Source organism: Vidua chalybeata, chromosome 1, assembly GCF_026979565.1.
Source record: "Vidua chalybeata isolate OUT-0048 chromosome 1, bVidCha1 merged haplotype, whole genome shotgun sequence".
NCBI lineage: Eukaryota > Metazoa > Chordata > Aves > Passeriformes > Viduidae > Vidua > Vidua chalybeata.
Genome location: NC_071530.1, coordinates 119,855,982 through 119,872,962, shown reverse-complemented (window position 1 = coordinate 119,872,962; position 16,981 = coordinate 119,855,982). Strand labels below are relative to the sequence as shown.

Below are 16,981 nucleotides of genomic sequence, written 5' to 3'. Positions count from 1 at the left end.
GGTTCAGCTTACTTTCAGAAAAATGATTACCTTCAGGAAAAAATGATTCCTTCCTGAAAGAAGTTTTCAAGAAATCTGTTGTAGTATGTGCTGTATGGTTGATCCCATACAGCACATACTACAACATACTACAATGATGAAAATGGGGTTACACAGACACATGTTAGTAGAGATTTCATGTCCCCAGCATCTGAAACTCCTTCATCCTTCATTTGTTTCCCACCACTGAAAGAGGAGTGAAGAGTGAAGGTAATGGAGATGAAAGCATGAGCCTCTTACAACTGTCTGATAATGAACTTTTGGGAATGCAATTAATAGATGATTTTGTGTATTACATGTTCTTGAAAGGATAAAAAAACCCAAATCTCTCTGTGTGCATGGTATTTGCTCTAAGCAACAAAAAGAAATTCCCCACATAAGCCTTACAGTGATATGCTGAGGACAAAAGATGGTGAAAGCTAGAGAGACAGAGCTTGCAGTAACTTGTTATTAATTTGAGCGTATTTGTTTTGTGTATCTCTAAACTTAAGTCATCTTCCAGAACAAACAAAAAAAAAAATGTGCCTGAGATTAAATTATCACAGTGGTCTCAGTTCAGTTTCCAGTTTCATGTTTCTCATTTCTTGCATGCCTGATTTCATTCACCTTTTTTTATTTTTTTTTTAATCTGATTCCTAACCTCTGTGTCATGGTAATGTTTAGCAGTGCAGTTGAAGCTTACATAGCTGAAGTTAGCTATGTAAGCAGAGTAAGATAGGGAATGGGTTGTCCTGCCTGTGGAACCCTACCTATCTGTTCCTGAGAAGGGTTTTAGGTGGTGGGGGGTTAAGAGATCAGAAGAATTTGTGCTGCAGGGTGAGAGAGGTTGGAGAGTGGAACCAGAGCTGTACTTTTCCCAGCAGTCTGGGCTGTTCCTGGACCTGGTCCTGTGCAGTGTGGCAAAACCCCATTGTCAACAGGAACGTGGTAAAAGGGTCTCCCAGGCAGATTGTGGAGTCTCTTCTTGTGCCAAGTATTGCCCCATCTGGGACATCCAGCTCGGCAGGCTAACTAGGATTTCGTAAAACTCCGAAAATGCTGCCTCTTCTGTTGGTGTGAAAAGCTTTTGTCACTGTGCTGCTGAAATTTCTATGGTCCCGAGAAATGCTTTGATGATTTGGTATTTTTTTCCATTGGAGAAAAAGTTCTGTTGAGAGATTACTGGAACAATCTGCCTGTTGCTATATGATGTGTTGCTGGATACTGCTTACTGAAATCCAGCAGGATATAATATGACAAATTTCAGCTGATAGCTGAGAAGGTGACAGAACCACTACCAGTCCTGGATATTTTACTTCCTGCTCAAGCTGCAACTTGTTTCTAAAAGTGTGCCTTGTTTGTTTACGGAGCAAGAAACAAAACTCTCGGAAAGGCATCCAACTAGACCATAAAGTGTAAAATATATCCAAGAGGTAAATTTGTGAATCTGATTTGTGTGATCAGTAGACAGTCAATAAATATTTGCAAGCTACTTAGTAATATTTAATTGTCTGCAGAACTGTACAGCTGGGAAGACAAGCATATTCAGCAAAAGCAAATAGTGGTGTGTAAATACAAGAAAACCAGTCAAATTGAGTCATGACTCTGAGCAGCAGTCATGCTCTGAGTGCCACTAACGACAGGAGGTGAGGTGACGCACAGCTGATAGTTGCTGTGTGCAGAAAGGCTCCTGAGCCAAGCCTCTGGTCTAGTCAGGGGTAGAAGATGGGAACAGGAGAACATTACTTGTGGTCCCTGGCGTAGCTGGGGTGCAGTCAGTCTGCTGCTAGTTTATCTTCACACTGGCCTTTGCCCACACATGAAGACAAGGCAACAGCAGCCCTTGTGAGGCTCTGCAGCCATGGCAGTCTGTGAGCAAGTTTACAGGATCTTGAGGATGCAGCCACAAGCCCAATCCAGATTCTGTTCAACTCCTGCCTGGCTGTGGAGGTGCTGAAATTCCCTGGATATCTACTGATCTGCTCAAGAGTAGAGGTACTTGAGGTAGTTTTAAACAGCAGTAGCCATTGAGCAGTACTGAGAGAAAGAACAAACAAGACAGAGCAGTTAATTCAGTATTACACTGTAGTGCCCAGTGTGGAGCGGTTGTGCATTCCAGTGTAATTCTCAGACATTAGTATGGTTACCAATTCTCAAGGACTACTGAAGTGAAGTAAGCTACTGTTTGCATTTTGGCCAGAGCACTCAAAGACCAAGCATAGATTTGTGCAGTTTTAGGGAGCTGGGTAGGTGCAGGTGTTGAAGCTGTCTTCATTCAAAGATGGGCAAGAATAATTGGAAATATGTCCAAATCCATAAAGGATTTAGTCTTTGGCCATATTTTGGGGAATTGTCTAGGGAAGCAGAGTGGTGATTCATTTACAGACATTTAGTAAAAGCACAGCAGTCTTTCAGATGTAGAGAGCTTCCTGTAAATTCCACATATTTGTAATACATAAGTCATACAAGCATTGTTTTCTGAGCAGCTGTTGGTATGTAGGAGAAGATGCCTGTTAGTTCACATTAATGCACAGAATCCTCACATCTTGTCGCTGAATCTTTCATTAGTAATCAACAAGAAATTACTGGAGCTTAGAATAAACGTATAAAATAGTGGTGTCTTACTTCATCGATAAAAAAAAAAAAAAAACAAAAAACAGGGGAAAAATACACCTAGCCAAATATGATACAAATTTTAAACTTTGTTATTATTTCTTTTATTGTGTTTTTAGTTGATGGCAAGGGTGACCTGGGTGTTCTTCTATATTTTTCTTCTATATGTTTAAGTCATATGTATAACCTAGAGGTAACACAATCTTTGTCTAATAATCAACTCTCAGTTCCAGAGTTAATGAGTAGGATGTTTGCTCCCTCTGTACAGGAGAATATGGATATCTGTGTGTGCTCTACTAGCATGTTCTTTTTCCTTTTTTCAGTCCCACTCTTGCCATGGCCCACAGGAATCTGACCGGAAGCTGTAATGTTAACTGTGGATGTAAGATTCATGAGTACGAGCCTGTCTGTGGATCAGATGGAATAACATATTTTAATCCTTGCCTAGCTGGCTGCATCAGTGGTGGAAACCACAGCACAGGGGTAAGTGCTTCACCCACTGTCCACACACAACCGCTGAGTAGCCCCTTGGGACTGGTGCAGATCGGAGACTTCTCTGTTCCTTGCTCAAGCATCCCTCATCTGAGCTTCAGAGAAGTTTTCTGCAGGTGACTTGTCCATCTCTGAGCCTTTCCATGATTTGAAAGACTTTCTTTCTTCAAGTTCAATCTTATCTTTTAGAGAAATTTGGGTTTTTTCATTACTCCCCCTCTTAATTGAATGAAGAACTTAACTCTTCTGGTAATTAGAACTGTTTTAAACTCATGTTTAAATTTAGTTAGCCTTTGTTTAAAGTCATTGGTGCTTGTGTCAGCCTCATCATTTTGCCCAAAGAGCTCTTGCACCTGCACCAGTGCACTGATAGGTCTGTGGTTTGCCTGGCTAGGTAAAGACTGCCCATGTATTCTGCTCTTGTAAAACAGTTTGACCAGTCCCATGGCCTTTTTCTAAACCTCTTCCATGTTAAATCAAGGTTATCATCAAACTCAAGTAACAAGAACTTAAAAGATGTTAATAATCCAGTTTCTTTCTTGGAAATACAACCCAGCATTCTAGTTATGCTGAACTGGAGAAGGACATCCTGCTGGTAAAACCAAAGCATGGAAATTTGGCAGTTTCCAGGACTGGGCACAAGAAGACAGCTGAAAAGTAGAATCTGACTTAAGTATCAACAGAGCATGATGGTCATATTAGTTTCTTTAAAAAATGAACTCTTAAATTCTTCTGTTACAGAATTGTCCTTTAAAAAAGGATAATTAAGAAAGAAGTAATGTAAACATTGAATTTCTTAGAGCTTGATTGTGCTTTCCAGAAAGCTTACTTAAAAAGTATCAGTCTAATTTGCAGTCATGAGCCAGCCTGTGAAACAGGAGGATGTTAGGTCCAGCACTGTGTTTTCTCAGGTCACCTGGATAATGGTCTGAAAAAGCATGTTCATACATAGATGCCACTGAGAACAGATTAGTTTCCCGTTTTTATTTTTTGTATTTTTTAGATTATCTTGCTGGTTTTTAGTAGAAAATTGTTTTGACTGATTGGAAAAGCTTGCAGTATGAGCCTGTGGTTAAATTTCAGTGTCTATATAATCTAATTTGTGCTTTTCTGGACTGAGACAGGCTTGGTCTGTTGCATTTCATCTGATATTGAACTGGCACTATTAATTTATTTAGTAGGGAAATAGTCTGGGAGTATATGCTCTACAGATTTTGAAACATCCTATTGCACCTTACGGTTTAAGAAAAGATGCTTCATGGCCTGAAGTTTTAACTCAGTAGCTAGTGGTGAATAGAACAGGGCTGACATTGCTTGGAAAAGGAACTTTTTTGGATTAAATAATCCTTTTTGTCTGGTGCTTTTAAAAACAGAAAAAATGTAAGTTAGTGCCACTATATAACACACAAAATGTTGCTAACGTATAGTATTTGGATTTAACGTAGAGTGTTTTAAAAATTAACCATTTAAAAGTTCAAACTAAGAGGAAAGGATACCAGTGTACAGTTCATACCTGTTTTATATATATATATATATTCCTATACTCTTAATATTTCTGTCATACTATGTCTGTCTCATTTAATACACAGAGTTAATTTCACTAGGGATGAATAAAGACTGTGTGGTAAAGAGGTCTAATTTCTGTAGGATTCCTATTTGGCATTTGCATTTGGAAGCAGTAAAGAGTATAGGGTGAGGTACTGTAGAAAGAAATCAGGTACTCATGTGATGTTAGAGTGGAGTGCTGCCTTGGGAAACCAGAATCTGTCATTGGCTTTGTATCTAAGTGATGTTGGGCAAGTCAGTTAAACAGAACTTGTCCCTGTTGTTCATTAGTTTTGCATTCTTCATATTCTGGATGGTGAACATGAGCAACAAACAGAAGTGTCACTTGTAGATGAGCTGCCTAAATCCGTATTTGAAGGTGTGAAAATTTACTTTTAGAATATATTTAGTTTGGTATAATGGAAATGTTCTGAAAAAAGGATTCCAGTTGTCTCAAATGAGTCACTCATGTTAGTGAAATCTTTGATCCATTTCAGTTACTTAATTACAAAATAGAGATAACATCAATATCTCATAACTGTTTTGAAGATAAATGAATGACGCCTTTTTGAAAGAGTTAAGCTAAAATAGTGAGTTACAGAAAATCCAAATGAAATATGAGTCCTTCCATCTTTGTAGTGGAATATTCTTAGTCTGAGGAAAAAAAGTACCTGAAGTCACATTTTGAAAATAAGAGATAAATTATTGGATAAATAGATGCACTATTAAGATATTCAACTAAATCCCATGGGGAAAAAAGTGTGAGGCTACATGATGGCATGGATGCATATAAAGGTACACATTAAAATTGACAAACTGCCATGAATTGCATATGTCTTGATGTCTAAGTGCTTAAATTCATTATCTTAAGATGATTTCTTAACTTCTGTGCCTGTGTGGTCCAAGGTTTGATGAATGCAAAAATTGAAACAGAAAGCTTGTTCCTGTAACATCACATATGTCCTGGCCAGTTTCTTCTGTAACACTGGAATATACTGATCTGCTGCACACCCCTTTGCCAAACATCAGAAGTGGCATGAAGTTGAAAGAAGGCTATTTCTGATCTAGCTCTTCCTCCCCTTGTTCAAATCACAGTCCTGATTGCCTGTGAAATGCTACTTCTTTATTCAGTCTCCTCATCTTAATTTCATTCTCTTTGTCCATTCAGGAATCTCTCAGTGAGTCCTCCAGTCCCACTCTTTTAGTCTCTGCTTTCCCTTTATTCTCTTGTTTTTGCTCCGGGCTAGATCTACACCCACATCCAGGTGCAAGGTCTTGAGCTTCAAGCATGAAGTGCAGCTTGTTGCTCTGTGGCCAGATCTGGGCAGCCTTCCATTAACATGGCAGAAGACACTGCCTGAATAAGAAAGTCAGCAGCTTGCTGAATTTCAGAATAAGGCATTTTCACTGCTGCCTGAAGAGCGTTTCCTCACATTTTTTGTAGTACAATAGAAACAATATTTTTCTCCAGCCTCCCTGTCAGAAGTGATTGAATTGTTTTATCAATATTTCCCAAATATATTCCAGATTTTTAAAAATAAACTCAGACTAAATAAAGCAATGGAAAGGCAACCTCATCACAGAGAGTCCTGGCCAACTTCAAAATTACTTGGAGATGTAACTTTGCTTGTGCTTGGAGTAATGATGCTCAAGGCAGAAGATTCTCTGAGAAGTACCACAGGACTGTTGTATGATGTCTCTTTGTAATGTCTTTCTTACACATATTTTTTCACATGGAAATGTTCTTTTTTGCTCTCCCAGGTCAGAAATTACACAGAATGTGCCTGTGTGCAGAGTCGCCAGGTGATCACTCCGCCGACAGTGGGCCAGCGCAGTCAGCTCCGGCTGGTGATTGTCAAAACCTACCTGAATGAGAATGGCTACGCTGTGTCTGGGAAGTGCGATCGAACCTGCAACACGCTCATCCCATTCCTCATATTTCTCTTCATTGTAACCCTTATAACAGCGTGTGCCCAGCCATCAGCAGTCATAGTGACACTCAGGTGAGAACTCCGTGATGTTTCATAAGTATTTTTGCCATGCCCACTTTCACCAGTGCCTGTGAAGCTTGTGTATCCTTAAAAAGTGAATAGAATCCTTGTGTAGCCTTAAAAAGGGAAAGAGCTGACAGGGATAGGGTGAAATCTGTTTGTATTTAGAATATGTAATATTTTAAATCCACTTTAAGAAACATGAAGTGTGAGTCATAGAATCTGAAGGGGTTTGAAGGGACATAAAAAATTTCCTAGCTCCAACCTGCTGTCATGGTAAGGGACACCTTTCCTAGACCAGGTTGCTCAGAGCTCCATCCAGCCTGAACTTGACCTCTTCCAGGGATGGGGCATCTACCACTTCTCTGGGCAATCTGTTCCAGTGCCTCACTGCCCTCATAGTGAAAAATTTTCTCCTAATATCTAATCTAAACCTACTCTCTTTCAGTTTGAAGCCACTGCCCCTTGTCCTGTCCCTACATGCTCTGGTAAATACTATTGCTAATCATCCAGTCCAACTGCCTGACCACTGCAGGACTGAGCAGAAATGAAAACCTGTTAGTGAGGGCATTGTCCAAACACTGACATGCAGGAGGCATCAACCACCTCTCTAGGAAGCCTCTTCCAGTGTGTGAGGTACTTTTGAGAAACACACCCAAAATGATCCACATGCAAATGGGCATCCTGTCCATGAGACCAGGTTAGAACTAAACTGAAGTAAATCCCTACAAATGCTTGAAATGCTTGTGGTGTTCATGTCTGATCTCAACACTAGCTGTTTAGCTGCATTAATTGCTAACATAGAGACACCTTTTGTCCTGGTTTTTTGTAAAATCTGTCTTCAAGTTTTTTTTTTTTAACATCAATCTTATGCTTTTTATTTCTGTGGAAAGGGTCGTCCCAACCAAGTAGGATTTCCTTCTGGTTAGTGCTGTCTTTACAACTTTACTCTGATATTCTGGGACAAATTTAGGCCCCTCTAAAAATAATAATAATGGCAAATCTTTGCAATAGGTCATGGAACTTTGGAAAACATGAGACAGGTTGGGACTTAGCTTTGATATCCTTAGGCTCAGTTGTGAGCACAGCTGAGAAACCCTCTGGCAGGAATCTTTGTCTCACACCCTCCAAGGACAAGACACTCTTTTGCTGTCATTTTCTCAGCTCAAGTGGCTAAGGTTTCTGCAGGAGCCCGCTGCTGGCACAGGGAGGATTGTGCTGTGTCACACTGAGGAATTTTGCCTTCCAATTTGGTTTTCAAAAAACCCACAGAATGGGTGTAAGGGTCACTGTTGGGACATTGAAGCCAGGCACTCAGGGCTGGGCACATCAGAATTCCAGCTGCTCAGCATTACCTCAACTATTGTGTGCACAGCACCTTCATAATTCAGAGACTTCTGACTTTATTCCTTCTGTGTCTGGATTTCCCACATGTAAAATAATAGTAATAATAAAAAATAATTGCCTTTGCATTGCAATTAGCAAAGGCAAATGAAGATCAATATTGCAGTGAACTTCACAACAGTGAGGTACGTTAGGGACATCTCCAACAGGATTTTGTAATGCTCAGTACATAAAATGGGGGCCCACACACAGGGACAATGACACCTGCTGTCCCAGACCACATATTGTGCTTTGTGCATTGGTCAAAGGTCTGTGGCACAAGTTGGTTCTCCAATTTCTCAATTTCTTGACTTCAAAACTGGATTTTACAACTGCATCCCTTTGACTGCAGACTTTTTGTGTGTTTTTATGGTCATTAATGTAATTAGAGGCTGTCTTAAGACCTTTAGATTAAGAATTAAAAATATTTAAAAATCAGTAGATAATTTGTTGTTTATGAAAATTGTAGTTGCAGTGTGGAATTTTGTTACTTTTTATTTAATCTTTGTAAGCTTGACATTTTTCCTTTGAAACCGCTGGAAGGAATTTTGTATTACTTGAATTGAAAAGGTATTTAAAGAGACTGTTTGGATGTTTGTACTGGTATTTTTTTAAAAGTAACTCCAAAGTGCTTATGCTACACAAAGATTTTTTTAAATTCAGAAATTGAGTCCATCCTTCAACAACTCAGTTATCTATTAATTCTAATTTGCCTCAAAAATATTAAGAAAAATAAAAGAAGAAGCCATAAACATTTGGTGTGGATTCTCTAAATTCCTTTAATTTGTTTGGATCAAATTCTCAGGCCTTATACAGGTAAAGAAGGGTTCAAAAGGCATGACTGAGATTTTGATTAAACAGGTCCAGGAGGGGCTGGCTGTATTTTTTCCTAGCAGTAGGAGTTAACGATAGTAGAAGCTAAAGACAGGAAATTTAGACAAAGATTTTCTATAGCTGTGAAAAAAAGCCATGAGGTAAAGCCAGAACATACCAGGATGATTATGGGTTATGACTGTTCCTTCACTGGAGTTTTCTGTTCACCTGCTAGGTCTGTGGAAGATGGGGAGAGACCCTTTGCACTAGGAATGCAGTTTGTTTTATTAAGAACTCTTGGTAAGTCTTACAGTAGCTCAGCATTTCCATAAAGGTCATGTTCAGCTTAAATGCACCATAAAAGTATTAAAATGCCATAAATATGCAACTAATTGCTTGGCTAACTGTATTAGGAACCTAAAATTAATAACTTCTGAAAAGATTGCATCTGAAAATGTAGTTAATTTACTTTTTTAGGTTACTGACTTTCTAGAACAACATTGTTTCACAAAAAGATAAATTTTTACACCTTCAAGTTGTATTTAAAAATTAATAGTTACTAAATATTATTTTAGAAGGATTTTTTAGCTTTCAAAAAACAGAATTCTGTTGCTTTCAGCAATAACAATAGTTTTTCTAATTTTTAATATAAGCATTTGTTACTTAATGTCTGAATGTCTTCTAATATTATTTAATGTCTTTCAAGTGTTGCAAAACAAAAACGGATAGATATAAAAAGTCTTTATTTTTCAAAGCATTCTCTTTCAAGCTCTTGAATTTCTAAAATCCTGCCCATAAAGAACACTCCAGGTGTTCAGCTACTATGAAATACATGACTAGAGCAAGCAAGGTCTATTCTAATCGAACAAGAGAAGCCCATAAAGCTGCATCTTCAAGTTTTGTTTGAGGAAGGATGTTTCAATCTCATGTTAAAGATGTTGTATTTCTGGAGAAAGCAGGAGCATTCATTGGACTGGCTGCGTTTTTAGCTGCCTTAGAAGTTAAAGTCTGTTTCTTGGGAAGACCTGTTCAAAAGGAGATGTATAATCTTACTGGTCTTACCCCTTACATCTATGTTCAAAAATCTTTTGTGATCTTCAGTGCTTTTTCATCTTAATCTAAAAACAGCACCTTTCCCAGCTCATGGGCAAAGGATGTTCAGCAGGTAATGCTATGGAGATAATGTATTTCACCTTCTATCTACCTGAGAACAAAATTGCATTTTTTTGTGGGGGACATGTAGTTCAAGAAGAGCTGTTTGGGGAAAGCAGATTGTAGTATCTGTTGTAAGGTGCTGCTGCATTGGCTTCTTTCAATTCTCTCCCATTTGTGGTAGGTTTCATGTGGGGGTAAATAGTATTGGTGGGAAGATTGACTGGCCAGCTTTCCATGTTTTACATTTCTTGTGAGAACAGCAGTGTAGAAATCTCAAAAATATTCAACCTACACTCATTGGCTGGGGCATATAGTTTCTTTAGAAGTTTTCCACAATATGCTAACACATACTATTTCTCTTGCTATTTTTGTTTCAGCTTACATTCCCACTCCAATTTATTTTGGGGCTGTTATTGACACCACGTGCATGCTTTGGCAACAGGATTGTGGCGTACAAGGATCTTGCTGGGAATACGATGTCACCTCGTTTCGTTTTGTCTACTTCGGGTTGGCAGCTGCTCTCAAGTTCGTGGGATTCTTTTTTATTTTCCTGGCCTGGTATTCCATAAAGTGTAAAGAAGAACAACTGCAGAGACAGAGTTGGAGGGCTTCGCCGGTGAACACTGTGAGTGAGATGGTTGGACAAGCTGGACCCCAACAAAACTATGCACGGACTAGATCCTGCCCTACCTTCAGTTCCCAAGGAGACATCAGTGTGGCACAAGGAATGAACTGCTTAGCACAGACATACCCCGGCCCTTTTTCAGAAGCAATAAATTCCTCAAATAAAAATGCATTGCAAGAAGTCACTGTTGAGCTATAGACCCATGGCTTGGTAATGTAATATTTAGTTTTGTTGGTTGACTTAGTTACGGCGCCTTGTAAAACACCTGTGCCTTCTATTTTTAATCTAAATGTAATGTGATAAAACCAACAAAGCTTGATGCAAACAACCATAATATGTTCCTGAGGGCTGGATACCTCAAACCAACCTGAGTTCTTATTTCTCCCCTCCCAACAATGGAGTTTTAAAAATTGTGTTTGTAATTATTTCAGATGTGTCCATTAAATGTCCATGCTCTGATCTAATATCATTGTAAAGTTGAGGTGTTATGAACAGCAGAAGTCAGTGGAAGAGTGACAAAAACTCATATTGTTGATGTCTAGACTCAAAAAAATGCTTAAATGTATTGTCAACTTCATATCCACAAATTGTATTTTTAAGAGATGAGTAATTACTGTGAGTTCTGCTACAAAGCACAACTGAACTTACTTAAACTATGCAACTTATTTGGATAATTGTATGTGCAGCAAATTAAGTTTAAAGCTTGCTTTTAAAGACATTACTGCAACTGAATTTGAAAGGGGCTATTTTCAGGTGTAATCATTAAATTAAAAAATAACATAAGGTTCAAAGTACTGTTAATAACATGTCAAGCCATACAAAAGTTGCGCATCAGGTAATATTTGCAAATGTTGAGTTGTAACATCTTTATCCTGTCAAAATGTGCATTAATTTTCACCTGATGGGATGTAGTCATTCTTCACAAAGTAGGTAGGATACTGTAATGCTTGAAGTAAAAAACTTCACTATTGGTTTATAGTAACATTAAGATGTAGGAATCATACACACATACCAGAGCAGATATGTGCACATTTCTGCAATGTTATTTGGGTGGCTGTTACTAGCACCAAATCCATATTTTCCTGAAGAAGAAAACAGCTGGTTATAGCTTGATAGGAAGTTTGGCTGTCCTTGAGAATTGCATGCCAGTGTAGCTCAGCTTCAGTGGGAAAGTCCTGAGGGAGAGGTAATGGCCTCGTCTGGTGTCTGAGACCTGGCAGGTCCCTCACAGCCAGTGGCAGCAGAGTTCAGGCTGCAGGAGTGAGCAGAGGGGCACCTCTAGGGGCTGCAAGCAACCTGCCCACCATGGTGCCAGCTCAGAGGCTCTCCCTGCACTCCTGGCACTGCCGAGGCACTGAGCACCCTGACAGCCAGGGGCTGGCGCAGCCCCTCTGGTTTCTGCCACACTTCTGCCTCTCCAGCTACCCAGTGATGGGCAGGCTGGTGGGACAGACCTGCAGGTCCTGGTTGTGTGGTGTGTCCCACACATATTTGCCTTTCCTTTTCTCAGCTTCACTGAAAGCTCCTGTGAAGGCAGAGAGTGAGTTTGTCTCTCCTTTGGCCCTCTGGGTAGAGAGGTAAGAATAGAAATTATCAGCAAGAGTGGACTCACAGGATGTGATGTGGCCTTTGTTTATCCAAATTACTGTAGTGTGTTCTCTGCCTGGGAGATGCTGAAACTTTCTAATCAAATGTGCTTGGCATTTCATTTCTTGCTCTGGAGGCTTTGTAGTGCCGTGCTCATCAGGTACTAATAATGTCTCAAAGGGCAGAAAATTCTGTCAGTTGGACACTGGGAAGTCAAGGCTGTATTGTGCCCTGCAGGGGAAGTCTTAGAAGTGTAGGAAATGAAAAAGCAGTCTTTTAAGAGGACTCAGGTTTGGATTTTGCTGAGTAGAGAACTTGTGTGAAAATAAATAGGAAAGAGCAGAGCTTCTACATATTTTAAACAGTTATTCCTGATTTAATTTTTCAATTTAGAACATGTATATTGATCAAACACTGTATGGAACCAAGTCCTTGAAAATAAAGGCAGTACTCTCCTTGGTATCCATTGAATTGTCCAGGGAAGAGTAGATTTCCCTCTCCCTGCCTTTGCCAACTGCCTTTTGTCATCACCTGGATCTTCTTGACCAGCACATGGGACTACCCATGGGTCTGCTTATTTCAGAATGTGTCAGTCCACTTATGTAGTTTGTAACAATTCTTACTCTTCCTGTCTGAAAACTCCAATTCTTCTACCCCAAACATAGAGGAATATTGTTTTGACCTCTTCCTACTATTCTGTCCATATTAACAGCCTTTTTATTTTTTGGGTTAAGCCTGAGAATGTATTTTCCTTTTATGCAGCCACCAGATACAGCGTGTCCTCAGCACCCACTTCCTGAGATAATTGGCTTCTACACTTCCTGTCCTGAGAAATAAATTTCCTTGGCTCAAAGGTGTTTGGTGTATATATATATATATATATATGTATATATATATATATATATATGTGTGTGTGTGTGTGTATATATATATATATGTGTATATATATATATGTGTGTGGGTGTGTGTGGTGTGTGTGTATATATTTGCTATAGGAGATAGAATAGATGATAAAAATGTTTCCTTTTGCTTCAGTTTCAAATGCTTGTTGCGCCAAGAATTTTCTACCTGGCGAAAATCGGCAAAGTAGTATGACAAAGTGTAATTGCAGCCCAGCCCTCGTCCATTTTTATCACTTCCCCATTTTAATCATCACAGGGAGAAGTGAAGAGTGACAATCTTTTCAAATACCTCAGGAACAGAGCATTTAGGGAATTTTAAAAGGCTGAAGATTAATCATCTGTCCTGATCTCTTATATTTCATGCCTTGTGTGCTTCAGTTCCATACAAAAACCAAGGAAGAGATTAGGATTGTCAGGAACTAATGGCACTGATGCCAAAGAATGAAAGTGATAAAAGTGACACTTCTGCAGCTGCTGCTGTTTCTGAGCATTGAAGGGATTTCAGAGCTTGTTGCAATGGAAACCATCTATTTTTTAGGATATCCTGACCGTAGAAAGAAAGATGTTAACTTTGGAAATACTGAAAAAGCCTTTTTTGCATACTTTCAATTTTAATTTTTAATTTGAAAATAAATTTTAATTTTTCTTTAAGTATTACATGCAAAACAAAATGTAATTCCTTACTTTTCAAACAATTTTTTCCCTGGTTTTGGGTATAGATAATTTTGGCAATGCAAATAAATTTCTATAAAATCAGTTAAGTCAGTATCCTCTGAAACCCAGACACTGGCTAGTTTTGATTGATTCCTGAAGGAGGGCTTCTCGTGAGTAATATATAACAATCTAAACAAAGCCAATAAAGGTATGCAGGGGAAAAACATTCACTTCCTAGAAATGTCAATTCCAGCATTGTCATTCACCAGTATATGGACTGAGACCTGCTGACCAAACCCTGTGTTCTGAGGCTGTCACTGCTGGAGGAAGCAGCATCTCCAGACATTGAGAGCACTCCAAGCAGTAGTTGTGGTCGACACATGGTGCTAAACCGACTTCACAGGAACTAAAAAAGAACTTTGCCTGTCATCTGGTGAAGGGGCCCATGCTGTCTTCCTACTGTGAGATCTCACCATAGAACATAAAATTCCATGAAGTTGTAATTTTTACCACCTTCCCTCTCTGTCCCTGAACACAAAAGGTTTGCTGGTGGTGAATACAAGAAAAGGTGAGGCAGGTGTCCTGCTCACCACAGGCTGCTATTGGTAGCAAACCCAAGTCACTTGCCTGCAGCTTACCAGCCAGTGATAATATGGAGCAACATCTGGTGATGCTCAAAGTGCCACCATGCCATCATAGGGACAGACTAAATCCCTCTTCCACCACTTAGTCCTGGTTTAGAGTGAGGAACATGAGAGGTGGAGTAACCCAATATATGGATTTGAGTGAACAGGTTAATTGTCCCTACTTAGCCTCCCATTCACCCTTGTTTCCTCAAAAAGGAGAAAACATCAGCTATGGCCTTAGGTGCTTATGAATTCAGCACCCTCAGGAGATAGTTTGTAGATCTTCACAGGCCTGGAGTAATCTGGAGAGTGGGACTGTCCATGTTTCCAGTTTTAGTCAAAAGCAGCCCCCTGGTTTTCGTCCCCCTTCTTCCCCTTGAGCATACTGGGTAAAACACAGTATAATTCAGAACCAATGACATTTTATAGCCTTTCAGTACAGTGTGAGCAGCTGCAAGAACCTTTGAATATTATGGTGCAATTTGTATTTATTCGGAAACTTTCAGTTCTTTGGCCAGCCTGTATATCTTTAAAAGTACATATAGTAACATGCAGTTCTTCAGAACTTACTGTTATGTAAGTGGAGGTACAAATCTACTAAGTATTAGAAATGTACATTTGAAAGGTCCTAAATTAATATAGTGTTTTCAAAAATATGGGATTTTTTAGTATTGATTATTAATTTGTAGTATTAGCTATTCATTCATTATGGCTCTGATCCAGCAGAACACTTAAATATGTGGGTAAATTTATATATTTAAGTAATGAACTTTAAAATAATGCACACTATGGGACTGAATCCTGTCTGCATTCAAAAAGAAATTCCTTTATCCAAAGAATATTTCTATGCATTTCCCCATAGATTCAGTGATAATTGTAACCAGAATAGCACAAAGTAGCACTTGAGTACTCTCCTGTGGCATTCAGGTGTGGCTACTTACATATCCAGCAATGGAGGAAGGCTGTTATTTTCAAATAGAATTCGAATTCAAAATATTTTGTGGGAATGGGCTAAGATTAATTCTCACTCTTCCTGCCATTCACTTATTTTATGAATTTCTGTCTGAAAACCTATGTGTTACACGGGGAGATAGATTAAATAAAGGCATCCTTCTGACCTTAGAGCCAATGAAATTGCTCAAGTAATGCTGCAGACTCAAATTATGCCCTTTCACAGAATTTGAACCTAGAAGTTCAGATGACAAATTGTCAGTATCCTGCACAAACAGAGCAGAGCATTGCCTGCTCAGTGGAACTTCAGAGAGCATGTTTGGGACAGGGGTCAGCACCTTCTGCACTGTTCTTGCAGGTTTTCCCTCAAAATGCCTGAATAATTGCTGCCTTACTACACTTTTCTGTGTATGTGATACCACAACTCTTCATGGTGTTATATTGATATAAAATTGATGATAAATAGGTCCAAAGTGTCTTGCTGCTATTTTGGAGCCAGATTCCTGGCCTCACTAGTCCAATGTTGAGGCTGAAGAACTAGACAATACCTTGTGTTGGAAGTTAACAAGCTGTTGCTTTAGCAAGTGTGTGTGAAGTAGGGAATATCAAGCTTGTTTAGCTTCTATACTCTATTCACTTGTTAATACTACTATTTTTGGAGATTGAAGACAAAAAAAACTTCCTAAACAAGTTTATCTTTTTCTGTTTTCTCAATAATGTATCTTTTACAATGGCTTAGGAGATGCCATGCTACATGCTTCAGAATCTGGGTTCCCCCAGCTGAAGCCATCCAGCTGCGCTTGCTTTCCAGGGGCTTAAAACACCTGGTAATAGAGATTTACCAGGACTGCAACCTGCATCATCATTGCTGTGGACAGTGTTGGCTACTTATAGATTAAACCTGTAATCAACACATTTCAGGTTCTTCACATACTGGACTTGATTCTTTGGACATTTTCATCACTTCAGAGTGCTTAGAAAATAGGCAGTCAACATCACGGTGACAGATTTATTCTTTGGTAGGGAATTACGGCTTTCTTCTTTTTTCTTTTAACATCTTGTTTGACAAATAACAATTCAAAAAGACCACATGTAAGCATTGTCACAGAGTAGAGATGTGGAGCCTTCAGTGTGAGGACAGGAGATGGCCTGGTTCATATGATTAGTCTCCTTTATACTGAATATCACTAATACATGCTACTTTGTGGACAAAGGTTTGAAAGCCTACCTGATCCTCAGGAAGGAAATTTTTCCTATATTTTCCTCATAATTTATTGCGTAAATTAAGGAGGAAAGTTAGCACTACCCATGTCCTGTGGCCATATTCATTGCATTAAACTGCAGTTAATAATTTTAGCAGTTGCCCCTCCAGTCCTTCAGCTCAGCTATCTTTTTTGTTAATACATACAGCCTGTTAAACACAGAGGTAGCTTTGCAATTTCAAAGTAGCTCCGAAGTTTTCTTGACTTCAAGTGTTACAGAATAGATGCTTATTCATCCAGGTTCCATTCTACTCTTCTAATTATTGCATTATCCATTGTGTGTATTGTACTTTAAATTTTTTATTTCAATCTCAAACCAGTTGTCACAATGTTATCCTGTAACAGTGTTTTGTTCATTATATAG

General features: G+C 39.0%; 1 protein-coding gene across 1 annotated transcript in view; it reads left to right on the top strand.

The window, feature by feature from the left end:
- SLCO5A1 (solute carrier organic anion transporter family member 5A1) overlaps positions 1–13,801 on the top strand; it is a 65,645-nt gene extending 51,844 nt beyond the window's left edge. The window contains exons 6-9 of the mRNA XM_053959393.1: positions 2,955–3,114; positions 6,430–6,671; positions 9,091–9,155; positions 10,388–13,801. Of these exons, the coding sequence (XP_053815368.1) occupies positions 2,955–3,114; positions 6,430–6,671; positions 9,091–9,155; positions 10,388–10,833 (913 nt within the window). The 3' untranslated portion in view covers positions 10,834–13,801. The remainder of the gene's footprint in view (positions 1–2,954; positions 3,115–6,429; positions 6,672–9,090; positions 9,156–10,387) is intronic.
- Positions 13,802–16,981: the final 3,180 nt, after the last annotated feature.